A 22,082-nucleotide genomic window follows, 5' to 3' on the forward strand; every position below is an offset into this window, starting at 1 on the left:
CATTGAGTCAAGACTACAGATTCATGATTTATTATCGATTTATTATTGAACGCCAAATACGGAAATGATCACTTTGGTACACTGCATGGGCTGGCAATAATATAAAATAATAATAATAGTAATAATAAAAGAAAAGAAAAGGGGAAAAAAAAAGAAAGAAAAAGCAGAGCAGCGGGCCAATTCAGTCACCAGTCTACGGCTGCGTCCGAAAACTGAAAAATGCTGCCTTCTGAGGACACATTTCAAGGTAGTAAGGCATCAAGGCACGTCCGAATCCAATGTTAGCTTCACTTCCTCTCTCATGAGATACCTTCCTCAGATCGATTTTTGAAGGAAGCATAGATGTATCCTTAGCTGCCTTTGATATCCCACAATCCTGTGCTTTCCATTCTGTGACAGTTGAGCTAGAAAAATAAAGATGGCGTCCGAAGGTTGCGTTTGCTGCTCAGTTTGTGTATAAATGTAATGTATAAATGTATAAATTTTGATCAACATATTTCAATTTTGATATCATTTCTATCGAGAAATTACTACTGTAGTAATTAAATATTTGTTTAGTTCTCGCCAAAGCTCGCGCTATATTGCTGTAGATCATTAAACTGTTACACTGCCTCAGAAGTCTGTCCGAAATCAATTTCGTGAGGTAAGTTACCTTCATGCACAAACGCTGCCGTACAAGTCATTCTCTTATAAGATAGCGAGGCAGCAAGACAGCTACCTAGGTTTTCGGACGCAGCCAACATCTAGTGGCCGACTGCATAAGCTGCTTAGACAAGTCTTACTTAGACAAGTTAGTCATCTGATTTTTTCTTCAAGACGGGTCCTTTTTTTTTTTTTTTTTTTTTTAATAAAGTGAGTTACATAAAAAGATTGATTGGTCTAACTTAAATCCGAAAAGTAAGAATGACTAGCCTCAATTAATTGCTGGTTGATCAGTCTATTTCATAAGACAGGGTATTAACTTAGCGGCTATGTTTATACAAGTGGGCCCGCCAGTCCTGAAAAAAAATAGATGACTAACTTGTAACACTTGTCTTTGCGGTTTATGAAACCGGCCACTGCTTGTCTCGTCAGATTGACCACTAGTGCCACCTTGTGTCCATTCGTGAACACTACAACACTGAAGCCTGGATTCACAGACAGGGCTTAGATTAAGCCAGGATTGGGCCTTAGTTCAATTAGGATATTTAAGTAGCTTTTTATAAACATGCCTTAGAAAAAACATCATTGGTGTGCATCTTGAGACAAAACAATGGCACTGACATATTTTAAGATATGTCAGTGTAAATTGGGTTCCGTTAAAACAGCTCAAACATGCATTTTAGTCTGGGACTAGTCTTAAGCCTTGTCTGTGAAACCGGGGGTGTGAGTTAGAATAATATAACAGGTTTGATTTTGACATATTTATGTTAATTTTGCCCGTTTACACGTTGATGCAAAAACTTGAGAGATCCAGGCTATAACGTTAATGAAAAATTATTTATTCATTACAATTAAATTTTAGCCTCACACGCAAACTTTAATCGATAATGAAAGTATTTAATAAAATCAAAAGGTAAAATAACCATCATAAAGGAGCAGTCAATAGTTAATGATAAATTTAGAGTATTGTAAAATCCAGTAGTATTGTATCTAATAGATAAAGATCAAAGAGAATTTGCAGATAAGAGAGAAGAAGCAGAAGCCCAGGAGAGCAATGGAGAGAAAAAGCTGAATTATCAACAACTCAGTCCATATTATACCATAAGCATATAGGGAAATTTCCAACCCACTCAAACTGATGTTTTTGTTCTAAGAAAAGGTTAAATGGTTTTATCCATTATATCATAAACTGGTCAGATGCCAAAAATAGATATAAAAGTTGTTTTGACCCTTAGGGAATTTTACAAATCTTGCACTTTCAAATGTCAGCAGAAATAATAACAGACATATTTGGATTGGATTCAACTGAGCAACTAATTCTGAAAAACATCACTTCTGCAGTACTTGGCAGGCGCCCAGTATCTAACCACAAATGTGTCAGCGTGACCTGTCACACCGGAAGAACAACACTTGAAGAACAACTGAACATAGCAAGCATACATACTCTTAAATATAAAATAAAAATAACCATAAGGGTACAATAACAAGTAAATACTTGAAATAGGATAAGAATTAATATATAAAGTAGGAGTACATAAATATATGAAATCAAAAGTAAAACTGATAAATCATAAGCCATAAATGATTAACATAAATATTAATAAAATGCATGAATATGAATATAAACCATTTTGGATCCACCAACGTGTATTCTTAATATATGAATATATTACATGAAACATTTTCAGTTAAGTTAACAAAAGTATAATGTTTAAGAATAGCATTTACTTGTGTACACATGTGTAAAAGGAAGACTTTAATTTTATTCGTTATTCATTCAGTGAAAATCATGGCATCCACACAAACACCCCTTGGCTAATTTATGAGTTGCAGCGATGTCTGATTCATGTTCTTTTGAGTTGGATCTTGTCAAATTGATCTTTACAAAATCCATATTAATATGCCGTTCGGAACTTGGGGCACGAATCGGTTCACGGATGGGTGGAGCAGCTCCACTGGAGCTTGACATCCAGCTCCCCCTCTCTGGAGCTTCAAGGTCCAACCACACCATACCCAGAGCTCTGTCCCTAAACATAATTAGCTCAAGATCCATCCATTTCAGAGGGGGAGCTGGACATCATTTGACTCTGCAGTGAGTTGGGATGTCAAGTCCGCGGAATTGGGCTACAATTAAAATGTTGCCGTGGGTTGACTGAACTGTTGCATACCTGTAAATGAGCACCACTTGCAAATTCAACTCTCTGGCTCGGTTTGCTGTAAAGGGAACAATGATTTAAATTTAATTCTCTATCTCAAACAACACTTCAGAAGACTTTATTATAGCGCATGGCGTTGTATGAACCACTTTTAGCCTCCTTTTGACTCTTCAATAGCAACCACTACAGTATTTAAACTTTCTCCTTTTGTGCTAAATAAGTTGTAAGGGTTTTGAAAGACAACATATCCTTTTGTTGTTTAAAAGACAATAGATATTTTGATTGATTGAAGCAATCTTCATACATTTTGGGATAACAGCAATAGACAGATCGGTGTACTGATTCTGAACATGAAAAGAACCTTCATTTCTGCCTTCACGCGCCCGCCTCCTGAACGCCCGTGACCCGTGACCTTCCTCTAAGGTCTTTCATTCTGCGCAAGCGCAGAACACGCGCTGCGAGCACAGTAGAGCCAAGATGGCGGCGGTTGTGGAGAATGTTGTCAAGCTGTGAGTATTTTTCATCCTTATTTGACCACATATGAGATTTTAATGTTGAACTTTGATATGTAACTGTAAAGTGAAAATACAACGTTATGAGCATTTGCGTTATTTGCTGAAATAGAGCTAAATACACGTGTTTGGCAAGGTTATCCGAGCTCTGGTTAAGTTAGCTGTACTAGCAGCTGCTGTGCCCCGCTGGTGTGAATGCTTCATTTAGCTTCCGTCTTTCAGCATGATCAGGGAGCAACGCATGTAGGAGGCTTTCTCTGTTCCTCTAATGAGTGTGCTTATGTCAGTGGTGTAATAAAGTTTAGCGGGAACCATGTTAATGCGCTCAAATGTTTGTTTTAGTTGTTTGTCAGTGCTGTTGTTGGTTGGTTATTCTGGTCTTCAGTTGTGGAAGCACCAGCTGTTATATTGGATTCCAGTTCTGTCATGTGTGGATCTGAAGATGAAAGACTGACTGATTTATGTCACTTAATTTTGAAGAAGGTTACATTTACTTGACCATTTCATCTTATACTGTTAGTTAATAACCAAATACTTCCTTCTGACTGAAAAGTCTTTTCATTTATAACCAATGGGATACACATGATCTAACTATACCATTTTCCTAGTTCTTTATCTGATTTTGCTACATCACACTGTCCCGAAACCAGGAAGTGCTTTTGGTGCAGTTTAGGCTGTCATTATAGAAATTAGCTTTTTCTTGTTCAATAAGGAGCTTTTTAGATGAAGGACAGTGAAATGGTGAGTGAGTTATTTGCTATGATTTCAGGCGATGCGATAAAGACTTCAGTTGACGCCAGTTTGGATCGACATACAAAACTATCAATTATTATCCCTCAACTGTATTGTAATTTTATCCTTATATTGTATATAAGTTGTAACTGCTGCCTAACACATTCGCAACTGAATATATACATAACCTGTATTATCGTATAGCTGTATATTACTGCCATATGGACATTACCTTGACACACTCATCTTTTTTTCTGATAACAGAATAAATTGTAACATTAAAGCACTTTCTATAAAGCTGCTTTGTTTTTTATTAACCTCAAACTTGAGTTTGACAGCCCTTGTAACTCCTGGAGACACAGTCCCTTATTCAGCTCTCAACTTCTGACTGATTTAATTTGAGGACACTGTAGCCAAATCTGTGTCTGTCTTTGACCCTGTTTAAGATCTGCGCTGGGTGAAAACTCAGTAAATTGGAAAAGCACATGCTAGAGCTGCACAATTATGAATAATTTGAGAATCACAATATTTGTTTAAAATAGAGATCACTATTCTCCCAAAATACCATGTAGACAACTAAACAAATTAACATGTAATTTACCAGAAGTTCTAACAAAATGTTAGTTGTTAGTTGCAGTCTATTAATTTTTTAATTTGAATTAATTTTTTCTTTTTTTTTAATTGGTTTGAATGAATGATTCAATGACTCTGAACAATGAACTTGTTTCAATAATGGATGAAATCAGCATTTTTGAATGGATATATATTGAATGATTCAATGACAACGTACTCATGTATTGATTTAAGTAATAAGTCTTTTTTTTTTTTTGAAGCATCAAGTTATTTTCAAAAGGTGATTCACTTTACTATAGACATCAGTGTTACTATCCGAGCTACAAACTTTTATCCCAATACAAAGCTTTCCTGTAGCTCAGTGGTTAGAGCATGGCACTAGCAATGCCAAGGTCATGGGTTCGATCCCAGGGAATGCACATACTCAGATACAAATGTATAGTATAATGCAATGTAAGTCGCTTTGGATAAAAGCGTCTGCTAAATGCATAAATGTAAAATGTAAAATGTACTTCTGAATAACTTGTTGTAACACAGAAATAATGAGACTTGAAAAGACTGTTTGTGAAGTTGTTTCATATCTAATACCTGACAACTGCTCTCTCTGGTTTAGCAGAAGCGCCAACACAGATTTGAATGTTCGCTGTGATAGTACCTGTCAAAGGATTAATAGACGTAGCGGATCGTTGACATTTAGGAATAAGATTGCATGGGTGTTTGAAACAATCATGCAGCTCTAGCACAAGCATACTTTCACAGCATTCACGGCTGTTTATGATTGTACATTTCTAGTTATTTTACAATGTGCCTCATCCAATATGAAATTAGACTTTTAACATTTTAGCAGGTTGATAGGTGAATATTATCTGGGATGAATTCGATTGCATTAATGTTTACACTACCAATAAAGTGTGGTCACAAAACACTGGACCCCATTTACACCTGTATTTAGTGCTGTGCATAAGGTGGATCTTAATAGCAGGTATTAACGCTGTCCGAGTTGCTGGTTTGTGGAATGTGAATCGCCTTTGAGCAAGTGCCTTTTGAAGCTGCAGCTCTGTGTTTTGGCGTCTTGGAGGCAGACAATCATCCCAGGGGTGTTTTGTTGTCTGGGCTCTAAACCCCTCAGAGCTCTTGGTTCTAACACAGCAAAGCTTTAAGCTTTTGTTTCATCCTCTGTGACATCAACGCCCGTCTGTGCTCTAATCTCACAGGCTTTAGCTAGCCTGTGCTCTCTCTGGGGCTCTTAGTGGTTGCCCGGGTGACGGGCGGCAGCGGCACCTGCTAAGTGGCTGGAGTGAGAGAGTTACAATGACTGAGCTGCATGCCTGCAAGACCTCCTGCTGCATACAAACACTCACGGGCGGGTAAGCTGAACAGGGTTGAGCTGGTTTCAGGGTGGCACTGGTAGGCTGTGTGTTATTGACACACTATCGCTTATGCCCAACAGAAGATGGCTTCTTTAGACTCTGTGTGAGTTTCAGAAATCACTTCTGGTTAAACTTAGTTTTTATTCAAGCTGTTGCATTTATTGTCTCTTGCTGCGTCTGTAGGCTGGGTGAGCAGTATTACAGGGATGCTATGGAGCAGTGTCACAACTATAATGCCCGTCTGTGCGCAGAAAGGAGCGTGCGGATGCCTTTCCTCGACTCTCAGACAGGTGTCGCCCAGAGCAACTGCTACTTCTGGATGGAGAAACGACACAGAGGACCAGGTGGGACACTCTCAGTCACAGTGGTCAGTTTACAGAACAGAATTTTCTTTTTTCGTTTTTTTTTAAATAGAGTTTTCAAAATTAAAATTAGTTATATGTATTAATTGTTTGTATATATATATATATATATATATATATATATATATATATATATATATATATATATATATATATATATATATATATAATATATATAAAAAATTAGGGATGCAACAATACAGTTAGCCCATGGTTCAAAACATACCTCGGTTTTTTAACCACGGTTTTCGGTTCGGTTCGGTTCTGATGGCTTGATACATGGCTTGTGCAGCTTTTGCTACATGGATGAACTTGTATTAATTTGTTTTCCACCATATGAATGGATCAGCATCCACATGAATACTGGATTTGAAAGACGCCGGCGCTTCCTCGTACTGTTGCCTCAAGGGGGTCGCACACCAGACGCGAAGCTCAGCGGTGGGACACGTCTTTAAAATTCAAACATCGCATTGTTTTCTATTGTTTTCTGAGTCGTAGCTGGGCGCCGCCGACAGTCGCCGAATGTCGCCGCCGGTGTGCGTACACTCATAGAAAATGACTGAATATTTACTCGCTTGAAGGATTTTTCTCATCTCAGCTCCTAGACTTACAGGCACACACAAACGGTCAATTCGGAGAGAAATAAAACGCACATTAATTATTTAAACGTAAAACCAAAAAAAAAAACGCAATTCACAAGCGCGTATTGAACCGTGGGTGTCGTACCGAACGGTTCGATATTATATTGAGAATTGTGGCATCCCTTTATTTTTATATATATATATATATATTGACGTAAATGTGTTTTTGTGCCTTGCCTCTTTTTTTTTTTTTAAACATAAGGCATGACTGACTGCATGTGTCTTTTTCATTTCACTCTCACCAAAGGTGTTGCCCCAGGTCAGCTGTACACTTATCCAGCACGACGCTGGAGAAAGAAGAGGAGAGCTCACCCTCCAGAGGACCCTCGTCTAGCCTTCCCATCTCTAAAAACCGGTATGCTGCCACTCTCTTCCTCCGTGAGAGACTGTTTTAATAGCAGTGGTGTTTGTGGTTGTGTTTATGTAATTCCCTATGTGTAGGCCATTCATAGATTTGTGTCTAGATATTTGTGTTTCACTTTCATGTCATTTACATTTCTGTATGTTTTGATGACGTTTTTATCCATCTCTGTGCAGTTGCCTATGGATGTGTATGTGCGTGTGTATGTTTCAGAGCTGGATCTGGGGCTTAAGAAGGACGTTTTCTCCAGTGATGGCAGCAGCTTAGAGGCTCTTCTTAAAGGAGAGCCGCTGGATAAAAGGTCTGGATTGGAGCTCCGCACAGGGGAGGAGGAACCCAGCTCTACAGAGTTCTCCACAGGGGCACTAAACCCCAGCAGCAGGGTCCGTAAGGTACTGAGAACAGCTGATGATTTTGATTTGAAATGTCACTGTTTTTGCTGAAATCTCACCTTGCTTGGTTATTCTGTCTGATTTGTTTTCACCCGTTTGTGTGCTTGTAGAGAATTTTGGAGCCAGATGATTTTTTAGATGATCTGGACGATGAAGATTATGAGGAAGATACTCCAAAGAGAAGGGGAAAAGGCAAGGGAAAGGTGAGATCTTGATCTTATTAACTTGCATGCATGTAAATATCATCTACTCATAATCTGTGTTAAGCAAAACCCTGTAAAAGGTTACAGTTATGATGATGATAATGGTTTCACAGGGTCGTGGTGTCAGCAGTGCTCGGAAGAAGTTGGAAGCAGCAGCAGCTTTGGAAGACCGGGACAGACCATACGCCTGTGACAGTGAGTCATATATGGCTTTCAGGGGAACCACATGACTCAGCCTGCTGACCTCTCAGTGATCTCATCTAGAGAGATCGACTTCTCTTTACTATAAAAAGGCTTGAGCTATACTGTAGCTGTACTGTATCTGACACACTGAACTTCAGAATAATTTCTCAGTCAGCTCTCATCTATTCATGAAAGCCAGAAGTACAAAAAAAAATTATATTTTTATTGAAAACGTCAAAAAAAAAAAAAAAACTACTATTTTGTAAGCTTTCATTTACCAGTCTCACATCTAGCTTGATTAAACTATTTATCCTAAACTTAAGTCTTAATATTGTAAACCTGTGGATAAATACTTGATGTCCAATTGATTTCAGGTTTTGTGTTGTTCTTTCATAGTTCTGGATCTCTATTCTCTGCATTTGTCTCTTAAATGTGTCATGATACTGTGATGCAAATGTTCTTTGAGTTTATTTCTCCTGATTTCCTGATTCTTGTTGTCAGTCTGTGAGTCTTTCTGTATCTTCTTTCTCTCCTTTTTCTTTCTTTTTTCTCTCTTTCAGACACTTTCAAACAAAAGCATATTTCAAAATCTTCTGAAAGAGGTATATTGCTCTTTCTTTCTCTCTCTCTGTCTAGTTCTGCTTTCCTGATTCTCTTTGTCTTTTTCTTCTCCTTCCCCATCCGCTCATGTCTTGGTTTTCCCTCTTTTTCTTTATTTTGTGTGCATTGCAAACAAGATTTATGCCTGAAGAATGTACTGAACTTTTATTTGAAATTAGGTGTTATTGATGGCTACAGTTAACATTTTTGGGGGGTAAGGAAAACTGTCTGAACAGCGTTAAGTATGACAGCAGCTTCACAGGAAGACATTTTCCACAGAATTCTTTTTTTTCCCCCCTAAACAAGCTGTACTGCCTTCGGGCCATGTGAAATGTTCAGACACGTTCAAGCGGGTTGTTCGCGGCAGCATGACTCAATATAACTTCACAGTCTGAGGTGTTCTTATGGTGGACTGTTTGAAAAGCACTTTATACTTACAGCAACTCTCGGTTACTAACAATTTTCTTGCATGCATCTTATGAATCAGCATCAGCAGGGACCTGCCAGTACAATATTACACTACTGGTCAAAAGTTTTTTTTGTTGCATTTGATCAAAAATTATGTGAAAACGGTAAAATTGTGAAATATCAACAATTTAAAATAACTGTTTTCTATTTGAATATATTTTAAAATGTAATTTATTCCTGTGATGGCAAAGCTGAATTTTCAACAGCCATTATGGTCTTCAGTGTCACATGATCCTTCAGAAGTCATTCTTATATGCTGATTTAGTGCTCAAAAAACATTTATTATTATTTTCAATGTCGATCAATGTAGCATTTATTTCAAATAGAAATATTTCATAATAATGTAAAAGTCAGTTTAATGCATCCTTGCTGAATAACAATATTCTTTCAAAAAACTTAACTGAACTCACTTTTGAACTCTAGTGTATATACATGTCTAAGTTGCAATAGAACAATATTGCAATTTGTTTGTGTTTAATATGTAGTTAATCAACTGTCATGCATTACAATCTTTTACTCTAGTGTTTCTCTTTCATCTGAATTGGGCTTCCGTGCTTTGCACAATTATATTCTTAGCTCATCCTGATTTTTGGTAGAAAAAAACTATTCTACTGAACATTTCTCCTTCTCACACACTTTCTCTGATCTCCTTTTATCTCAAAATAGTTGTGGGAACCAGGGAAACCTTTACCTTAATTGGCTATTCTTGTCATAAACAATTATAACAGTACTTTGAAATATCGCATCCCCGGTTAATACTTAGAAATTGTTTGACATGTAAATTGCTTTTATCTACCCTCTATTATTCACCTCTTTATTCTTCATTACCTGCTCTGTTTTGTCTCTGTAACTCTGTTTCTTAGTTCTTTGTTGCTTCTTGTGATACTCATCCTTCTCTTCACCTTGAGGTCGCTCCCTGATTTTCTCATTCCTTTTCTGATTAGATTCAAATAGTGCCTCTGTTTTTAAGTTGCTAAAGGACTGATCAATCCCATTTCCCCAAATGTGTGATGCTTTCAGTTTTAAAGGGATAGTTCACTCAAAAGTGAAAATTGTCATCATGCACTCACCATCATGTCGTTCAGTCTAAAAAAAACTCTCTAGCGTTGAACAGTAAAGGTGTTGTCTAAAGCCGGGGAGCACATTGTACGATTTATAATAGATGATATACATGATCCCAGCTATAAGCTATGTCACACTGTGGGATTTCAGATGTCATTAATGTCAGACTGTACGGCAGTCAAGACTTGTTAGCAGATGCACGCAAGATATCTCATCCTGAGTTTTTTACATCATGCGAAATGGTGGCTAGCAAAGAAAAAAAAAATCTCTTAGTGTTAAATTTGATCATGGCTTCTCTTGAAAAGAAAACTGGAAAAAAAAAAAAAAGACGACGAAGTGTATGGAGCAAGTGGTGGTTTTGTTGTTGTTGCGCTAATTGTGCCATCAGGTTCTGTGCTCCTTTTGGTTTTTGATTTAACAGTGGTCATAGGAGAACTCACACTTCAGGACTGCACCGCAAACCTTCTGACACTGCCAAAATTTCTTTGGAGGTAAAACTTGAATGCAGTAGTCATTAATTGGCTGTCAGCGACAGCGAACATGTCAAACTAGTGATCAAAGACTACAGATTTCCTTCTGACAGGGACGTCACACTTTATGATCAGAGGAATCTTTTATAATTCACAAAATTTGTCTCAGACACACAAATCAGGGCCAAAATCGTACAGTGTGCAACCGGCTTAACAGAATGACCAAGCTGCTCTTGTCCATACAATGAAACTGAATGGCAACCAATCATGGTTGGTAACTATTTGCTTCCACTGCATGGAAGGCTACTTGTTTGTATGCAAGGAAATAAGTCATACCTTTTTGGAACATTGTGGCTAAGTAAATAACAGAATGATTATTTTGTGGTGAACTATCGCTGTTGTTTAAGTGAAACATACTGGGCCATATATAAGATAACATATTAACATTTGCCGTGGTGTTGAAGAATGAGAATTTATGAAGATAGAGCCAGGAGCAGTGAAATGATCTCTCAACTGTCCAGTAGCAAGAATATGGGCATGAGACTGTAGGTGCATGCATGAGAGAGAGCTTTTGGTGTGTACAGATGATACAGACTGAAGTACAGATGGTGTTTTGGTGCATATGACCATTGCAGGTGCTTATAACCATCATTGTGCTCTGTATGTGTATAGTCTGTGGGAAGCGCTATAAGAACAGGCCTGGTCTCAGTTATCATTACGCCCATTCTCACTTGGCCGAGGAGGAGGGGGAGGAGAAAGATGAGATGGACATTCGCGAACCAACTCCACCCCAACAGGACGAACCAAAGAGTAAGAAATTGATCATGCTTGTTGTTGTTGCACAGACTCTGGTAGCCAAATGAACAGAGGCCATTTAACTTTGTGTTACTTGGAGTGGCATGAAATATTTTAGCCAATATAATGCCAATAAAACAAATGATAGGTTTGATTAAAATCTTAATTATTGACAGTATGGCTTTATTTCAAAACCTAGAGGTGTACCTTGCCTCCCGTACTAAATGAAACCTCATAAGTGTCACAACACCTTAAAATGCCATCTGCATGGCAGCTAACTAGGTTTTGAACAGATGTTTTAGCTTTTCTAGGGACAGTGTTGGATTGTATAATTTTCAATGAATGCTATGATTGGTGAATTTTGAAGTAATGTAGGTATTCTCTGTTCTCTTTCTCTCTCTCGGGCAGCTCCAAAGAAGGGCCCAGATGGTTTGGCTCTGCCGAACAACTACTGTGATTTCTGTTTGGGAGATTCAAACCTGAACCAGAAAACTGGTCAATCAGAAGAGCTTGTGTCCTGCTCAGACTGTGGTCGTTCTGGTAAAACAAACAAACAAACACACGCACTTTCACCTGCTTGCTTTCTTTTGATTTTCTTGACCAAATGACCAAATTATCTCCATTCTCAGGTCACCCTTCATGTCTACAGTTCACTCCAGTGATGATGGCTGCTGTGAAAACCTATCGCTGGCAGTGCATTGAATGCAAGTGCTGTAACATGTGTGGAACATCAGAAAATGATGTGAGTTGGTTTACCACTATATAGGGGTGTAATGGATCATAGTTGATTTCTGTATCTGAATATCCCTATTTGGATTCTCATTGATGTAGTTTTTATATGCTTTTCCACAGGACCAGCTATTGTTCTGTGATGATTGTGACCGAGGTTATCACATGTACTGCCTCTCGCCCCCTATGTCTGAACCTCCTGAAGGTAAAGCAACATGTAGTAATGTCTCATACACACATACACTACTGTTTAAGTGTGGAGTCAGTAAGATTTATTTCTTTATTTATTAATTTTATGAATAAGAAATGAATAACTTTATAATATTAACTTTATTAAGTAACAGCAAATGTTTATAATATTTCAAAAGATTTGTTTCAAATAAATGCTTTTTGTTTTTTGTTTTTTTGTTTTTTTTACTTACTATTCATCAAAGAATCCTGATAAATGCCACAAAAATTTAAGCAGCAAATTAAGCAGCACAACAGTTTTCAACATTGATAATTATAAGAATTGTTTCTCAAGCACCAAATCAACATTTTAGAATGATTTCTGAATGATTATGTGACACTGAAGACTGGAGTAATAAATATATTAAAACAGTTATTTTAAATAGTTTTATTTTACAATATTACTGTATTTGCTGTTTAAATGCAGCACAGGACTTTTTAAAAAAAAAAAAAAAAAAAAAACTTACCAACCACTCATTTGAGCGGTAGTTTATGTTCATTAAAGCACATAGAATTGACTTGCATAGTGCTAAATCACACATCTGTGTTTTGATAAAGATAATTTTATGTTTTACAGGAAGTTGGAGTTGTCATCTGTGTTTGGCCCTCCTGAAAGAGAAGGCTTCCATATACCAGAACCAGAATGCACCGCCCTCGTGATGGTCCTTTTGGAAAGACGGATCCTCAATCTCATAGTTCCTTCCAAGATTTGTTTGTTTGATTTAAGCAAACAAAAGGGGTCGAACAGAAGTTGTAGTGGAACAGAAAAGGGACGACCACCTTGCCCAGGCCCGCAGAGACAAATAGCGGGAGAGAAAGAGAGAGAGGAGTGAGAAAAAGAGTAGCTTCCGTCTCTTATTCCTCATTCACATCTCAGCAGGTTTGATCTCCGTATGACTGTTACACAGTTCCAAGTTTCAAACTACCCCTGCTCTTTGTTTTCAACTATTGCCCCCCCCACAACTAACACAATACCTCCATACCAAACACAAACTCTCCTGACCCTTTCAGCAGTACATACTTGGAGGAAGTCACTATGAGAATATTATGACTCTGTTTTGGAGTTCCTGCTCATATTAGACCTGATATTTCCATCCATTTCTGCAGACACCGTTCAACAATAAACAAATAATAGAATGCAGTTTATATCAGCCAAAATAAATATTGCATACTCAGCCATATCCAAAATACTCTGTACTGACACTGTGCTTATCATCGAGAGAAATAGTTGAAACCAATCAGCATGCCAATGCTTGTTCATAATAAGCGAAATAGAAAAGAAACAATAATGTGTTTTTGTATATTTATATATTTGTATAGCATATAAAGGTGTGTTGTATTTAAGATCTTGAACAATAGAGATGGTTCATTATTACGATGGGAGTTGCTTGGGGATTTTTTTTCCGTAAGGATAGTGTCTGCAAATGCCACTGAAGCACAGAGTCTAACAGTCAGTGCGTGAGCTCTTTAGTAACTGATGGATTCATGGTGCAGGTAAAGGTAGTGATTTTAAATTATATTTTTATATTGTTATTAATTTTTGCTATTTTAGGGCACCCATTAGGTGTTAAGAAACTAGTTAAAATTTAGCGAAAGGTGGTTATTTAAGATGTCAGGTAAAGCAATGTGGAAGAGAAGGCTTAAAAAGAAAAAGTCCAGTTTAAAAAAAAAATGTCCAGAAAATATTATAATTATTTGCTGTTAATTGAGAGATAATTAGAAAAATGTATTACAGACCACGCTGAGATCAGTTTGTCAGTGTTTATGGTTTGATAGATTCTACCAAGAATGTTAAATCCCTTTCCAGGTAATTCCGAAGGATTTGCTGTTGAATACATGAAAGATTTATCTAGTGTAAGAAAAATACATGGACAAAAACTTTAATGCCATAATTATCATGTTTACTGTGATTTACATTTCATTGATTACAGCCATGCATAGATTACACAAGCATTTTACTCACATGTATTCATTTATCAGATTAAAATTAAACTGCCAATTGCTAGTTTGTGTAGAATAGTGTGCAAAGGTTCTTCCGGCACTCAAAAACTGAAAGCTCTGGTTCTGGATGTCTGCTGTGTTAAATAACACATTTACAGAAAGTGTGTGTTTTTTTTTTTTGTTTTTGTTTTTTTTTTTTTTTTAATCATTAATACCCACCAAACACCATTGGTGAGTAGAGATGTCAGAATGACTTTGTTAGTGTCACATGCTTGGTTATCAGGTAAATTGATTTACTGTTGTTTAACTGAGAGACTACTTTCAGTCCTTTAATCTGAGGCCTGTATTGTCTTTATGGTATCAGATGTGTGCCATTTAATTTACTTTTTTTTTTTAAGAAACCTGGATAAATTAGTCGTCCCTTAAAGGAATAGCTCACCCAAAAATGAAATTGTCGTCATTTACTCTTAAAACTGTATTACTTTTTTTCTTCTGTAGAACATATTGTATGATATTGTGAGTTTTCGAGGATGATTGACTTCCTTTCTGTGGACAAAAAAAAAAAAAAAAAAGGTTCCCAACATTCTTCAAAATATCTTAATTTGTGTTCCACAGAAGAAATTAAGTCTTAAATCAGGTTTGGAATGGCATGAGGGTGAGTAAATGATGAAAGAATTTATTGGTTGAACTGTCCCTTTAACTTAAAGGATTGGATTATGATAGTGAAGGATAGAGGCGCTTTGCAAACAAGGTTGTTCAAGTGGCCCAGTGCTACGTTCAATACAACACAGATGTGCAAGTATGGTATTTGCTAAATTTTCCAGAGCTTAGTTTGACTTCCTAGAGCAAGCTGAGGCAGATATACAGCCTGCTTCAAATGTTCCCCTATTTTCCTGTCTTCTATTGCCATTTCACAATCCAGCCAAAACTTCCTTTGTTTAAAGAATAAATCTAGAGCAGTGCATGCAGCTGGCTCTTTCAACCCTGTTCTTTGTAAATGTATACTGAAAGAAGAAATGAATTGACCTGAGATGAGTTCTGTGTACTCTGTAAGTCTTCAGTTTCAAAATAACTGCAGACCTCCATAAAGGTTTAGGCTTATATCAGATGCTGATACATTAATTATTGCTCATTCATAACATGTACAGGATCTTATCGTTGTTTTATTTTTCATTCTCAGTTTAGTTACTGCATGTTTACCTTACATGGTTGTTTATACATAACACATAACATTTAGCTTAAACTCACTCTGTTGTACTCTCACAGTACAGGCATAGTAAAGGATTATGGGGAATTTGATCATTTAGCTTTATGGTATCAGCTAACTAACTATTATTAAAATATAACACATATAAAATATAACGGTTTACCTGAATCTTTCTAAAAACTACAAAGTTTATCTAGAGAGAAAGTGGCCATTTATTGTGTTGTTGTTTTTGTTTTTTGTTTTTTTTTTTTTTTTTTTTTTTTTTTTTTTTTTGCATTGCTTTATTTTTTGGGGAAGAAATGTTTTTGTTAGGTTGCTTACGGGGGACTTGTTTATTTTGTTTTTAATGTATGGTACTTTTTTCCCCTAGGAAAATAAAACTTTCACAAACCATAATTTGTTTTGAGTGTACCATTCATCACGTACCTGTACTGTTCATTTACATTCAATAGGTACACCACCTTTTTGATTTACAGAAATTGAGTGTCCAAAAACACAACTAAATACGTAACTAAAATAAATATTTAATAATTTAAATTGTAGAATTCCAGAAGTTTGAGGGTGTATAAGTTAGAAAATGATTTTAAGTCATTTTGAGGTCCCCTGATTGAGAACCACTGCTATAAACACTTACAAAAATATTTACTATTTAAACATTTATATTCCATGCAATTTTGAAAAAGTATTATGTAATACGCACATTGAAAATGGCATCAAAAGAATTTTTCAGTGGCTGTTGGAACTTTTTCTTTATTTATTCCATCTATACATAAGGCAATTCCAAATTATACACAATTGATTTTTTTTTTTTTTTCTTTTGTTGGATGTGAACAAAGTACAATTACAGCTTTTGCTCTAGCCAAAGAGCTATGACCCCAAGGCTAAGTAACTTCTGACTTCTGTCTTGACAAGAATCAAAATCAAGCAGTTTTGCATAATGACAGTGTATTATGTAAAAGCAGAGGCACACACAAATTTAATTATACAAATATAAAAGTAAAAGATGATTCAAGCCTATTTAGAGTTAACACAAACCTTGTTATTCCCTAGAAAATTGTCTGCCAATTGAAGCACTGTATCTGCATCATTGATCAATTAAAAGTACCCATACTGTAGAATAACAAATGATAAAGTGAGAAATTACAATGTACTACAAGGCTTATTCTGCCTCACAGAGGCATGGCGATTCCAGCTGTTTGTGTCCCACTTTCGTTTATCTCCACGCCGACAAAGTAGCAGAGCCTTGAAGGTGACCCGGAAGGACTCGTTACATAGGGCATAGCACATGGGGTTTACAGTGCTGTTTACGTAGCAAAGCCAGTATCCCAGCTGCCAGAGCTTTTCAGGAACACAGTATGAAATGGAAGCCAAAACCATGATGTTGTATGGTGTCCACGTGAGGATGAAAGCCAACAAGATGGCGCTTAGTGTCCGGGCCGCTTTTTTTTCTTTAATGATTGCACTGATGCGATGTTTTGCTCTGAGCTGGTGGCAAATGCTGTTTTCTGACTTTCTGGGTGTTTTTAAGTGGGACTGTGTGGTGGGATGCTCAGCTGATGAGTTGAACTGTTCTTGCACACCCTTGGTATCCTCTGATCTACGTTGCAGGTCCTTCAACTTAATCGCGACTTGATTGGATGAAGGTGTTTTTGCATTGATGTTCTGCTCATGTTCCTCATCTGTGGAAGAAGACAATGTGCTATCATCCTCATCCTCAATGTTCCAGCTGCTGTTGCAACTCTCATGAACTGACTTCTGCACTTTTGCTGCTGTTTTCTTTCTCGTTGTACTGAAACACCCAACTGACAAGCCTTTGGCAAAGCCTTGTCCCTTTCTGGAATTTCCTTCCTTTGAGCGACTCAAGTTGCTCTTGGTACTGGTTTTGTGCATTGATTGTTTGTCCAACCCATCCAGAACACCTGTAGTGTTTTTCACAGACCCAACAAAACCAGCAAGTCCTTTCGCTCTGTTCTCAATTTCCCAATAAATTTGCCAGTACAGAATGATCATGATGCTGACGGGTAGGTAGAATGCTGCAATGGCCGTACCATATGTTATCAGAGGTACTTTCAAGAAGGGGATGGAACAGACTTGAGCTTCATCTCTGGATGGTCGTCCCTCTAAATGAGGCCAAAACAAGATAGCAGGCCCCCATAGCACAAAGGATACCACCCATGCAACAGCGATCAATACCACTGCCGTCTTCGGGGTTCGCTTAGTTCGATAAGTCAGCGGCCGCGTGACTGAGAAATATCGGTCAAAGCTTATGACCAGCAGGTTCATTACTGAGGCGTTGCTCACTACATAGTCAAGCGTCAACCACAGATCACAAGCTAAATGTCCCAATGTCCAACGGCCCATGATTATGTATGCAGTGTATAGGTTCATTGACACCGTACCCAAGATCAAGTCTGCCACCGCCAGACTCATAAGAAAGTAGTTACTGATGGTCCGTAGCTGACTGTTGACTTGGATGGAGATGACCACCAGTGAGTTGCCCAGGATGGTAATAAGGGAAAGCGGTCCAGTCACGAGCACAATCAGAACCACCTCCCATACCTGATGACCCCCGAGTGGGCCTGTGGTATGATTTGTTGCCTGTGAGGTGCAAGTGTGGTTCATGTTCCCAGGGGAGACACAACATTAGATCCTTGAATGGCCAAATACATTCTTCAGGGGGAAAACCAGAAAGTGTCTCCTGCATTACTGGTTGTGAACACCGCCACTCTGTGACTCTGTTTTCAGGTAAGAAAGATAGAAAGGTTTAATTTTTTAAAGCACTCCCAGTAATATCTCAGGCCTGAGATTGGCTGTTTGATAACACTATAATTTTAATTGGTTCTCGCTTAAACCTTTTCTTACATATGAAGTTAATTACCAGTTTTACTGTTTACTATTGAGCCTCATTCACTACTGAAGATTTTATACCAGAATCTTTACATTTGGTATTCCCAACATTTAGTGGCAAATATGTTAAATGTGCAATGATTAGAGCTGAAAGTCTTTTACCCTCAAACCACCTCATTTGAAAACTCAAAAAGGATCTAAAGGTTTTCCTTTACTTTGTTTTCTAAGTGTTTGATATGTGTGTTGTTTGGACTTAAACCGACACATATTTGAATTGACATGTATATGAGATGTGGCTTATGAGCTAAGATGCTAACTTTTATGCATATCTGTTTCAGAACATTATTTAATTAAACATAATTTTGCAAAGCACAATTGGAAAACATTCAAAACTCACTCTCAAACGGTAATGTTGCTGCCTTATGTTTACTTTTGTAAGGACATTGAGTATAACACCATATCTGAATTTAAATGAAATGGGTAATGATTCTAGTTTAAATTTCAAGCATTAAATTCCTATCTTTACATTATCTGTTTTTTTATATATATTTATAAAAAGTTTTTTTTTTTCTTTTCTTTTTTTTTAACGTCATGTACATTGACTGCATAAATTGGTTGTTTGCTCCTTGAAGTCAAGAGAGCACATATGAATTATCTGTCTTTGGCTGTTAAAATTTTTTATTAGGCCTTCGAAAGATTCCAGCTGTTTTATGGTTGTAAATTTGTGTAGCCATATATTAATTAGCTGGATTCAGTCATCTATATAGCTTTGTAAATACAGCAAACTTTAAATAAAAAAGGCTGATTTACAGGCAACACCCTGAATCCCTGTGTTTGACCTGAAACTCTCCAAAAAAAAATAAAAATGTATGCATATTACTTTGAAATGGCAGTGTAAGTAGTTGCCAATATGATTAACATAATAAGTGCATGATAAATGGACACTTACCTTTTTGGAAACGGCTTTAAAAACTTATTTTAAAATAAGATGTGTATTTATCCATTTCTCCAGGTGTCCACTGTATGATGATGCATCATTAACACCTGATGCCATTTGGAATCAACTTTGCACCATTGGATTTGATGATCACCAATACCCAAACGACAGCTACATCCACAGGTGTGTTTGACTTGTAAGATGTTCTGGTCATAGAAAATACTTTTTGTAGTTCATCGTATCATCATATACGCCACTGGCTCATCCACCTCGTCTGGCTGGAGGTGGCAATGTGTCCTCCTCTTGCTGCAGCGGCGGAAATAGGCGACTGTCATAATACGTGTAAATACTGAATGAGAGGCTGCCAACTGTTCATACTCAAAGCACTGGTGATGATGTGCAGACGCCTCTCTCCATGTTTACCTCAAATGAGCTCTGAGAGCTGATGAGCTAGATGGGATGGTGACCATTCACCCTCATTTATAAACACGAATATGGTGTGTTACAACAATTGCTAGTCACACTGTTTTCTCTCTCTATTTATATATGATACTTGTTGTACAAATGACCTGGGTTACATCTCAGTGATGGTTTAATACATGTACACTATGAGGTTTACATTTGGAGTTGATGAGGTAGCTGTACAATCCACAACCAGATTTAAAGGGAAACAACACAATAATGATAATACAAATGCGTTTCATTTAATGTTTGGAATTCTTTACTTCCCAGATTCTACATTCTAGAATGGTTAAATTTAGAGATATTTTAATCAGCCGGTAAGTCGTATAACATGTTTTGTTTCATTTATGTGGTTAAAGACATTTAGTTTGTGGGTCTTTTTTATGTAAATGTGTACTCATTTGGATAGAATTATGACGTAAACTGATAATACAAGTGAGAGGAAAGAAGTTTATTAAGTCTGTTCATTGTATACTTAGCAAACAGTCTGCTCGTGTTTTATGTAAAACAAATTTGAACAGTTTTCCATTTTCACAATTTTTAATTTCCTCTGTTATCATTTAATGTTACGCTCTTGTGAGTGACTATTAGTCTATTGTGTGTGTGTTTGCCTTTATAGATCATTACAGACCAAAACACCTTTGTAGTTAATCAGTAATCATCTCTTTCTCTCACCCCAGTCACTTCTGCAGTGCTGTTGTGGCAGAATACACACACACACACACACACACACACACACACACACAAAAAAGCTCATTTATTGATTAGAGAAGAGTGAGGTAAGACTTGCTGCATTTAATTAAGGTGCCTGAGGAGAAATGAGACGGAGGTAAAACTAATATACCCAGTTGTATTCTGATGATATGCTCAAATGCTAAGGACGCATTTATAACACTGAGCCATCTGTTGTCAATTGAATAACACTTTTTTTTTTTCAGACAAAATATTTTCAAGTATTTGTATTATTATTTTTTTAAAGCTATCATGTAACCATTAAAGAAACATGTTTAATATTGATAGTGTTGTGATGTTGTACATTTTTATTAAATGAAGAATATCATCCAAATTTCTGGACAGTGAGCAAAGTTTTAGTAAGTTTAAAAAAAAAATTTTTTCTTTAACTTTTGTAATGGGTATCTATGTGTATCTGTTCACCATTCCAACCAAAAATAAAGGGAAGTATGATGTGTTGCTTCCTCCTTGCAGTTTCCTGGCTTTGTAAGCGTGAGATGTCTTTTACTACAACTTACGTTTGTGGAACATAAAAAGAATCATGCATCATTTCCCTTGAAAAATAGTGGCTGATATTACCGGGCAAGGGAACCCTTGGTTTTTGTGTGTGTGTGTGTGTGTGTGTGTGTGTTCACTATAACCAAGTCATCAACTTCTTCTTTTTTCTTCTTTTTTTTTATTGTTAGATAAATGAAAATATCATTATATACGAGAGAGAATCATTTCGAAAGCTAAACCATGGTCTCTGGGTTTGGGAAAAGTGCTTGTTTAAGTCATTCTAATTTAGCCAAATCATATATTTGTTTATCTATTTAATTCGATATTTTATTATCTTCACAAATTATTTAACCTTCAATTTTGCTTTGACATGCAAAGAGCAGATGAAGTTTTTAGCAAATCCCATCTGCTCTCTGGTTACTTAAAAATTGTGCACTGCTCCACAAGGTAATCACCGTTTCACCTCACTCTCCCCTATGTATTAATTCATGTTTTATTATTATTATTAAAGAATTATGTATTTAATGTACTTCCAATGAATACTAAAAGATGCCTAACTGTAGTCTGGGTAAATGACAAAGGTCTGCTGCTTAGAGGATGGAAGTGTGAAAGTCCATGAACATTGCAAGAGAAGCAAAAGGGAAAGAGGTGAGAAATGTTGTAAATAAACGTATGCTTAGGATGTCTGTGTTTTGTCTCGTAAAACAGGCTCGACAGTTGTGAGGCTGGTCACGCAAACTCTAAGGTAAAACTTTTACAGTGTTTCCTTTAGCTTTTAATAGGTTGTACATACACTAATGCATACATAAATTTACAAGCCGAGCAGCAAGCCACCATTTTTTTTCCAATGAGTAAAACTTTTAAACTTTTTACATGTCCACTACAATGGACACCACGACTGAAGCAACGTAAAAATCCTCATATTTTAACCACACTTATGAACTGTTAAACTGTATACAGTTTATGTGAACTAGCATTG

The 22,082-nt window shown here is 36.9% G+C and overlaps 2 protein-coding genes and 1 non-coding gene across 9 annotated transcripts; 2 read left to right on the forward strand and 1 right to left on the reverse strand.

The window, feature by feature from the left end:
* The first annotated feature begins 523 nt into the window (after positions 1–523).
* Positions 524–16,008, forward strand: dpf2 (double PHD fingers 2). 7 transcript variants are annotated; one of them, XM_067406264.1, is made up of 13 exons: positions 3,278–3,307; positions 5,830–5,982; positions 6,169–6,329; positions 7,236–7,343; positions 7,563–7,741; positions 7,852–7,944; positions 8,058–8,139; positions 8,688–8,729; positions 11,400–11,537; positions 11,931–12,062; positions 12,152–12,264; positions 12,375–12,456; positions 13,057–16,008. In XM_067406264.1, exons 2-13 carry the CDS (start codon positions 5,927–5,929, stop codon positions 13,137–13,139), a joined length of 1,269 nt encoding a protein of 422 aa, XP_067262365.1. In that variant the 5' UTR covers positions 3,278–3,307; positions 5,830–5,926; the 3' UTR covers positions 13,140–16,008. The 7 variants fall into 7 exon arrangements, with proteins under 7 accessions (XP_067262373.1, XP_067262366.1, XP_067262371.1 ...); XM_067406271.1 differs by having other exon boundaries at positions 6,237–6,329; XM_067406272.1 differs by lacking the exons at positions 3,278–3,307; positions 5,830–5,982 and adding an exon at positions 524–643 and having other exon boundaries at positions 6,237–6,329.
* trnaa-agc (transfer RNA alanine (anticodon AGC)) lies at positions 4,961–5,034 on the forward strand. Its single transcript has one exon. It is a non-coding gene; the product is annotated as a tRNA-Ala (tRNA).
* Positions 16,009–16,767: 759 nt separating the features above from the next.
* Positions 16,768–18,249, reverse strand: chrm1b (cholinergic receptor, muscarinic 1b). The gene has a single exon (XM_067406263.1). The coding sequence runs from the start codon at positions 18,247–18,249 to the stop codon at positions 16,768–16,770; it is 1,482 nt and encodes a 493-aa protein (XP_067262364.1).
* Between the last annotated feature and the right edge of the window lie 3,833 nt (positions 18,250–22,082).

This window comes from Chanodichthys erythropterus, chromosome 13, assembly GCF_024489055.1.
Source record: "Chanodichthys erythropterus isolate Z2021 chromosome 13, ASM2448905v1, whole genome shotgun sequence".
Lineage (NCBI taxonomy): Eukaryota > Metazoa > Chordata > Actinopteri > Cypriniformes > Xenocyprididae > Chanodichthys > Chanodichthys erythropterus.

What these genes read in the sequence shown, in the direction of transcription:
- dpf2 (XM_067406264.1), top strand. Translation starts at nt 5,927, where the DNA reads ATGACTGAGCTGCATGCCTGCAAGACCTCCTGCTGCATACAAACACTC. An exon ending in CTTCCCATCTCTAAAAACCG is followed by an intron (nt 7,344 to 7,562) that starts GTATGCTGCCAC and finishes TGTATGTTTCAG; the next exon opens with AGCTGGATCTGGGGCTTAAG. An exon ending in GGGGAAAAGGCAAGGGAAAG is followed by an intron (nt 7,945 to 8,057) that starts GTGAGATCTTGA and finishes ATGGTTTCACAG; the next exon opens with GGTCGTGGTGTCAGCAGTGC.
- chrm1b (XM_067406263.1), bottom strand. Translation starts at nt 18,249, where the DNA reads ATGAACCACACTTGCACCTCACAGGCAACAAATCATACCACAGGCCCA.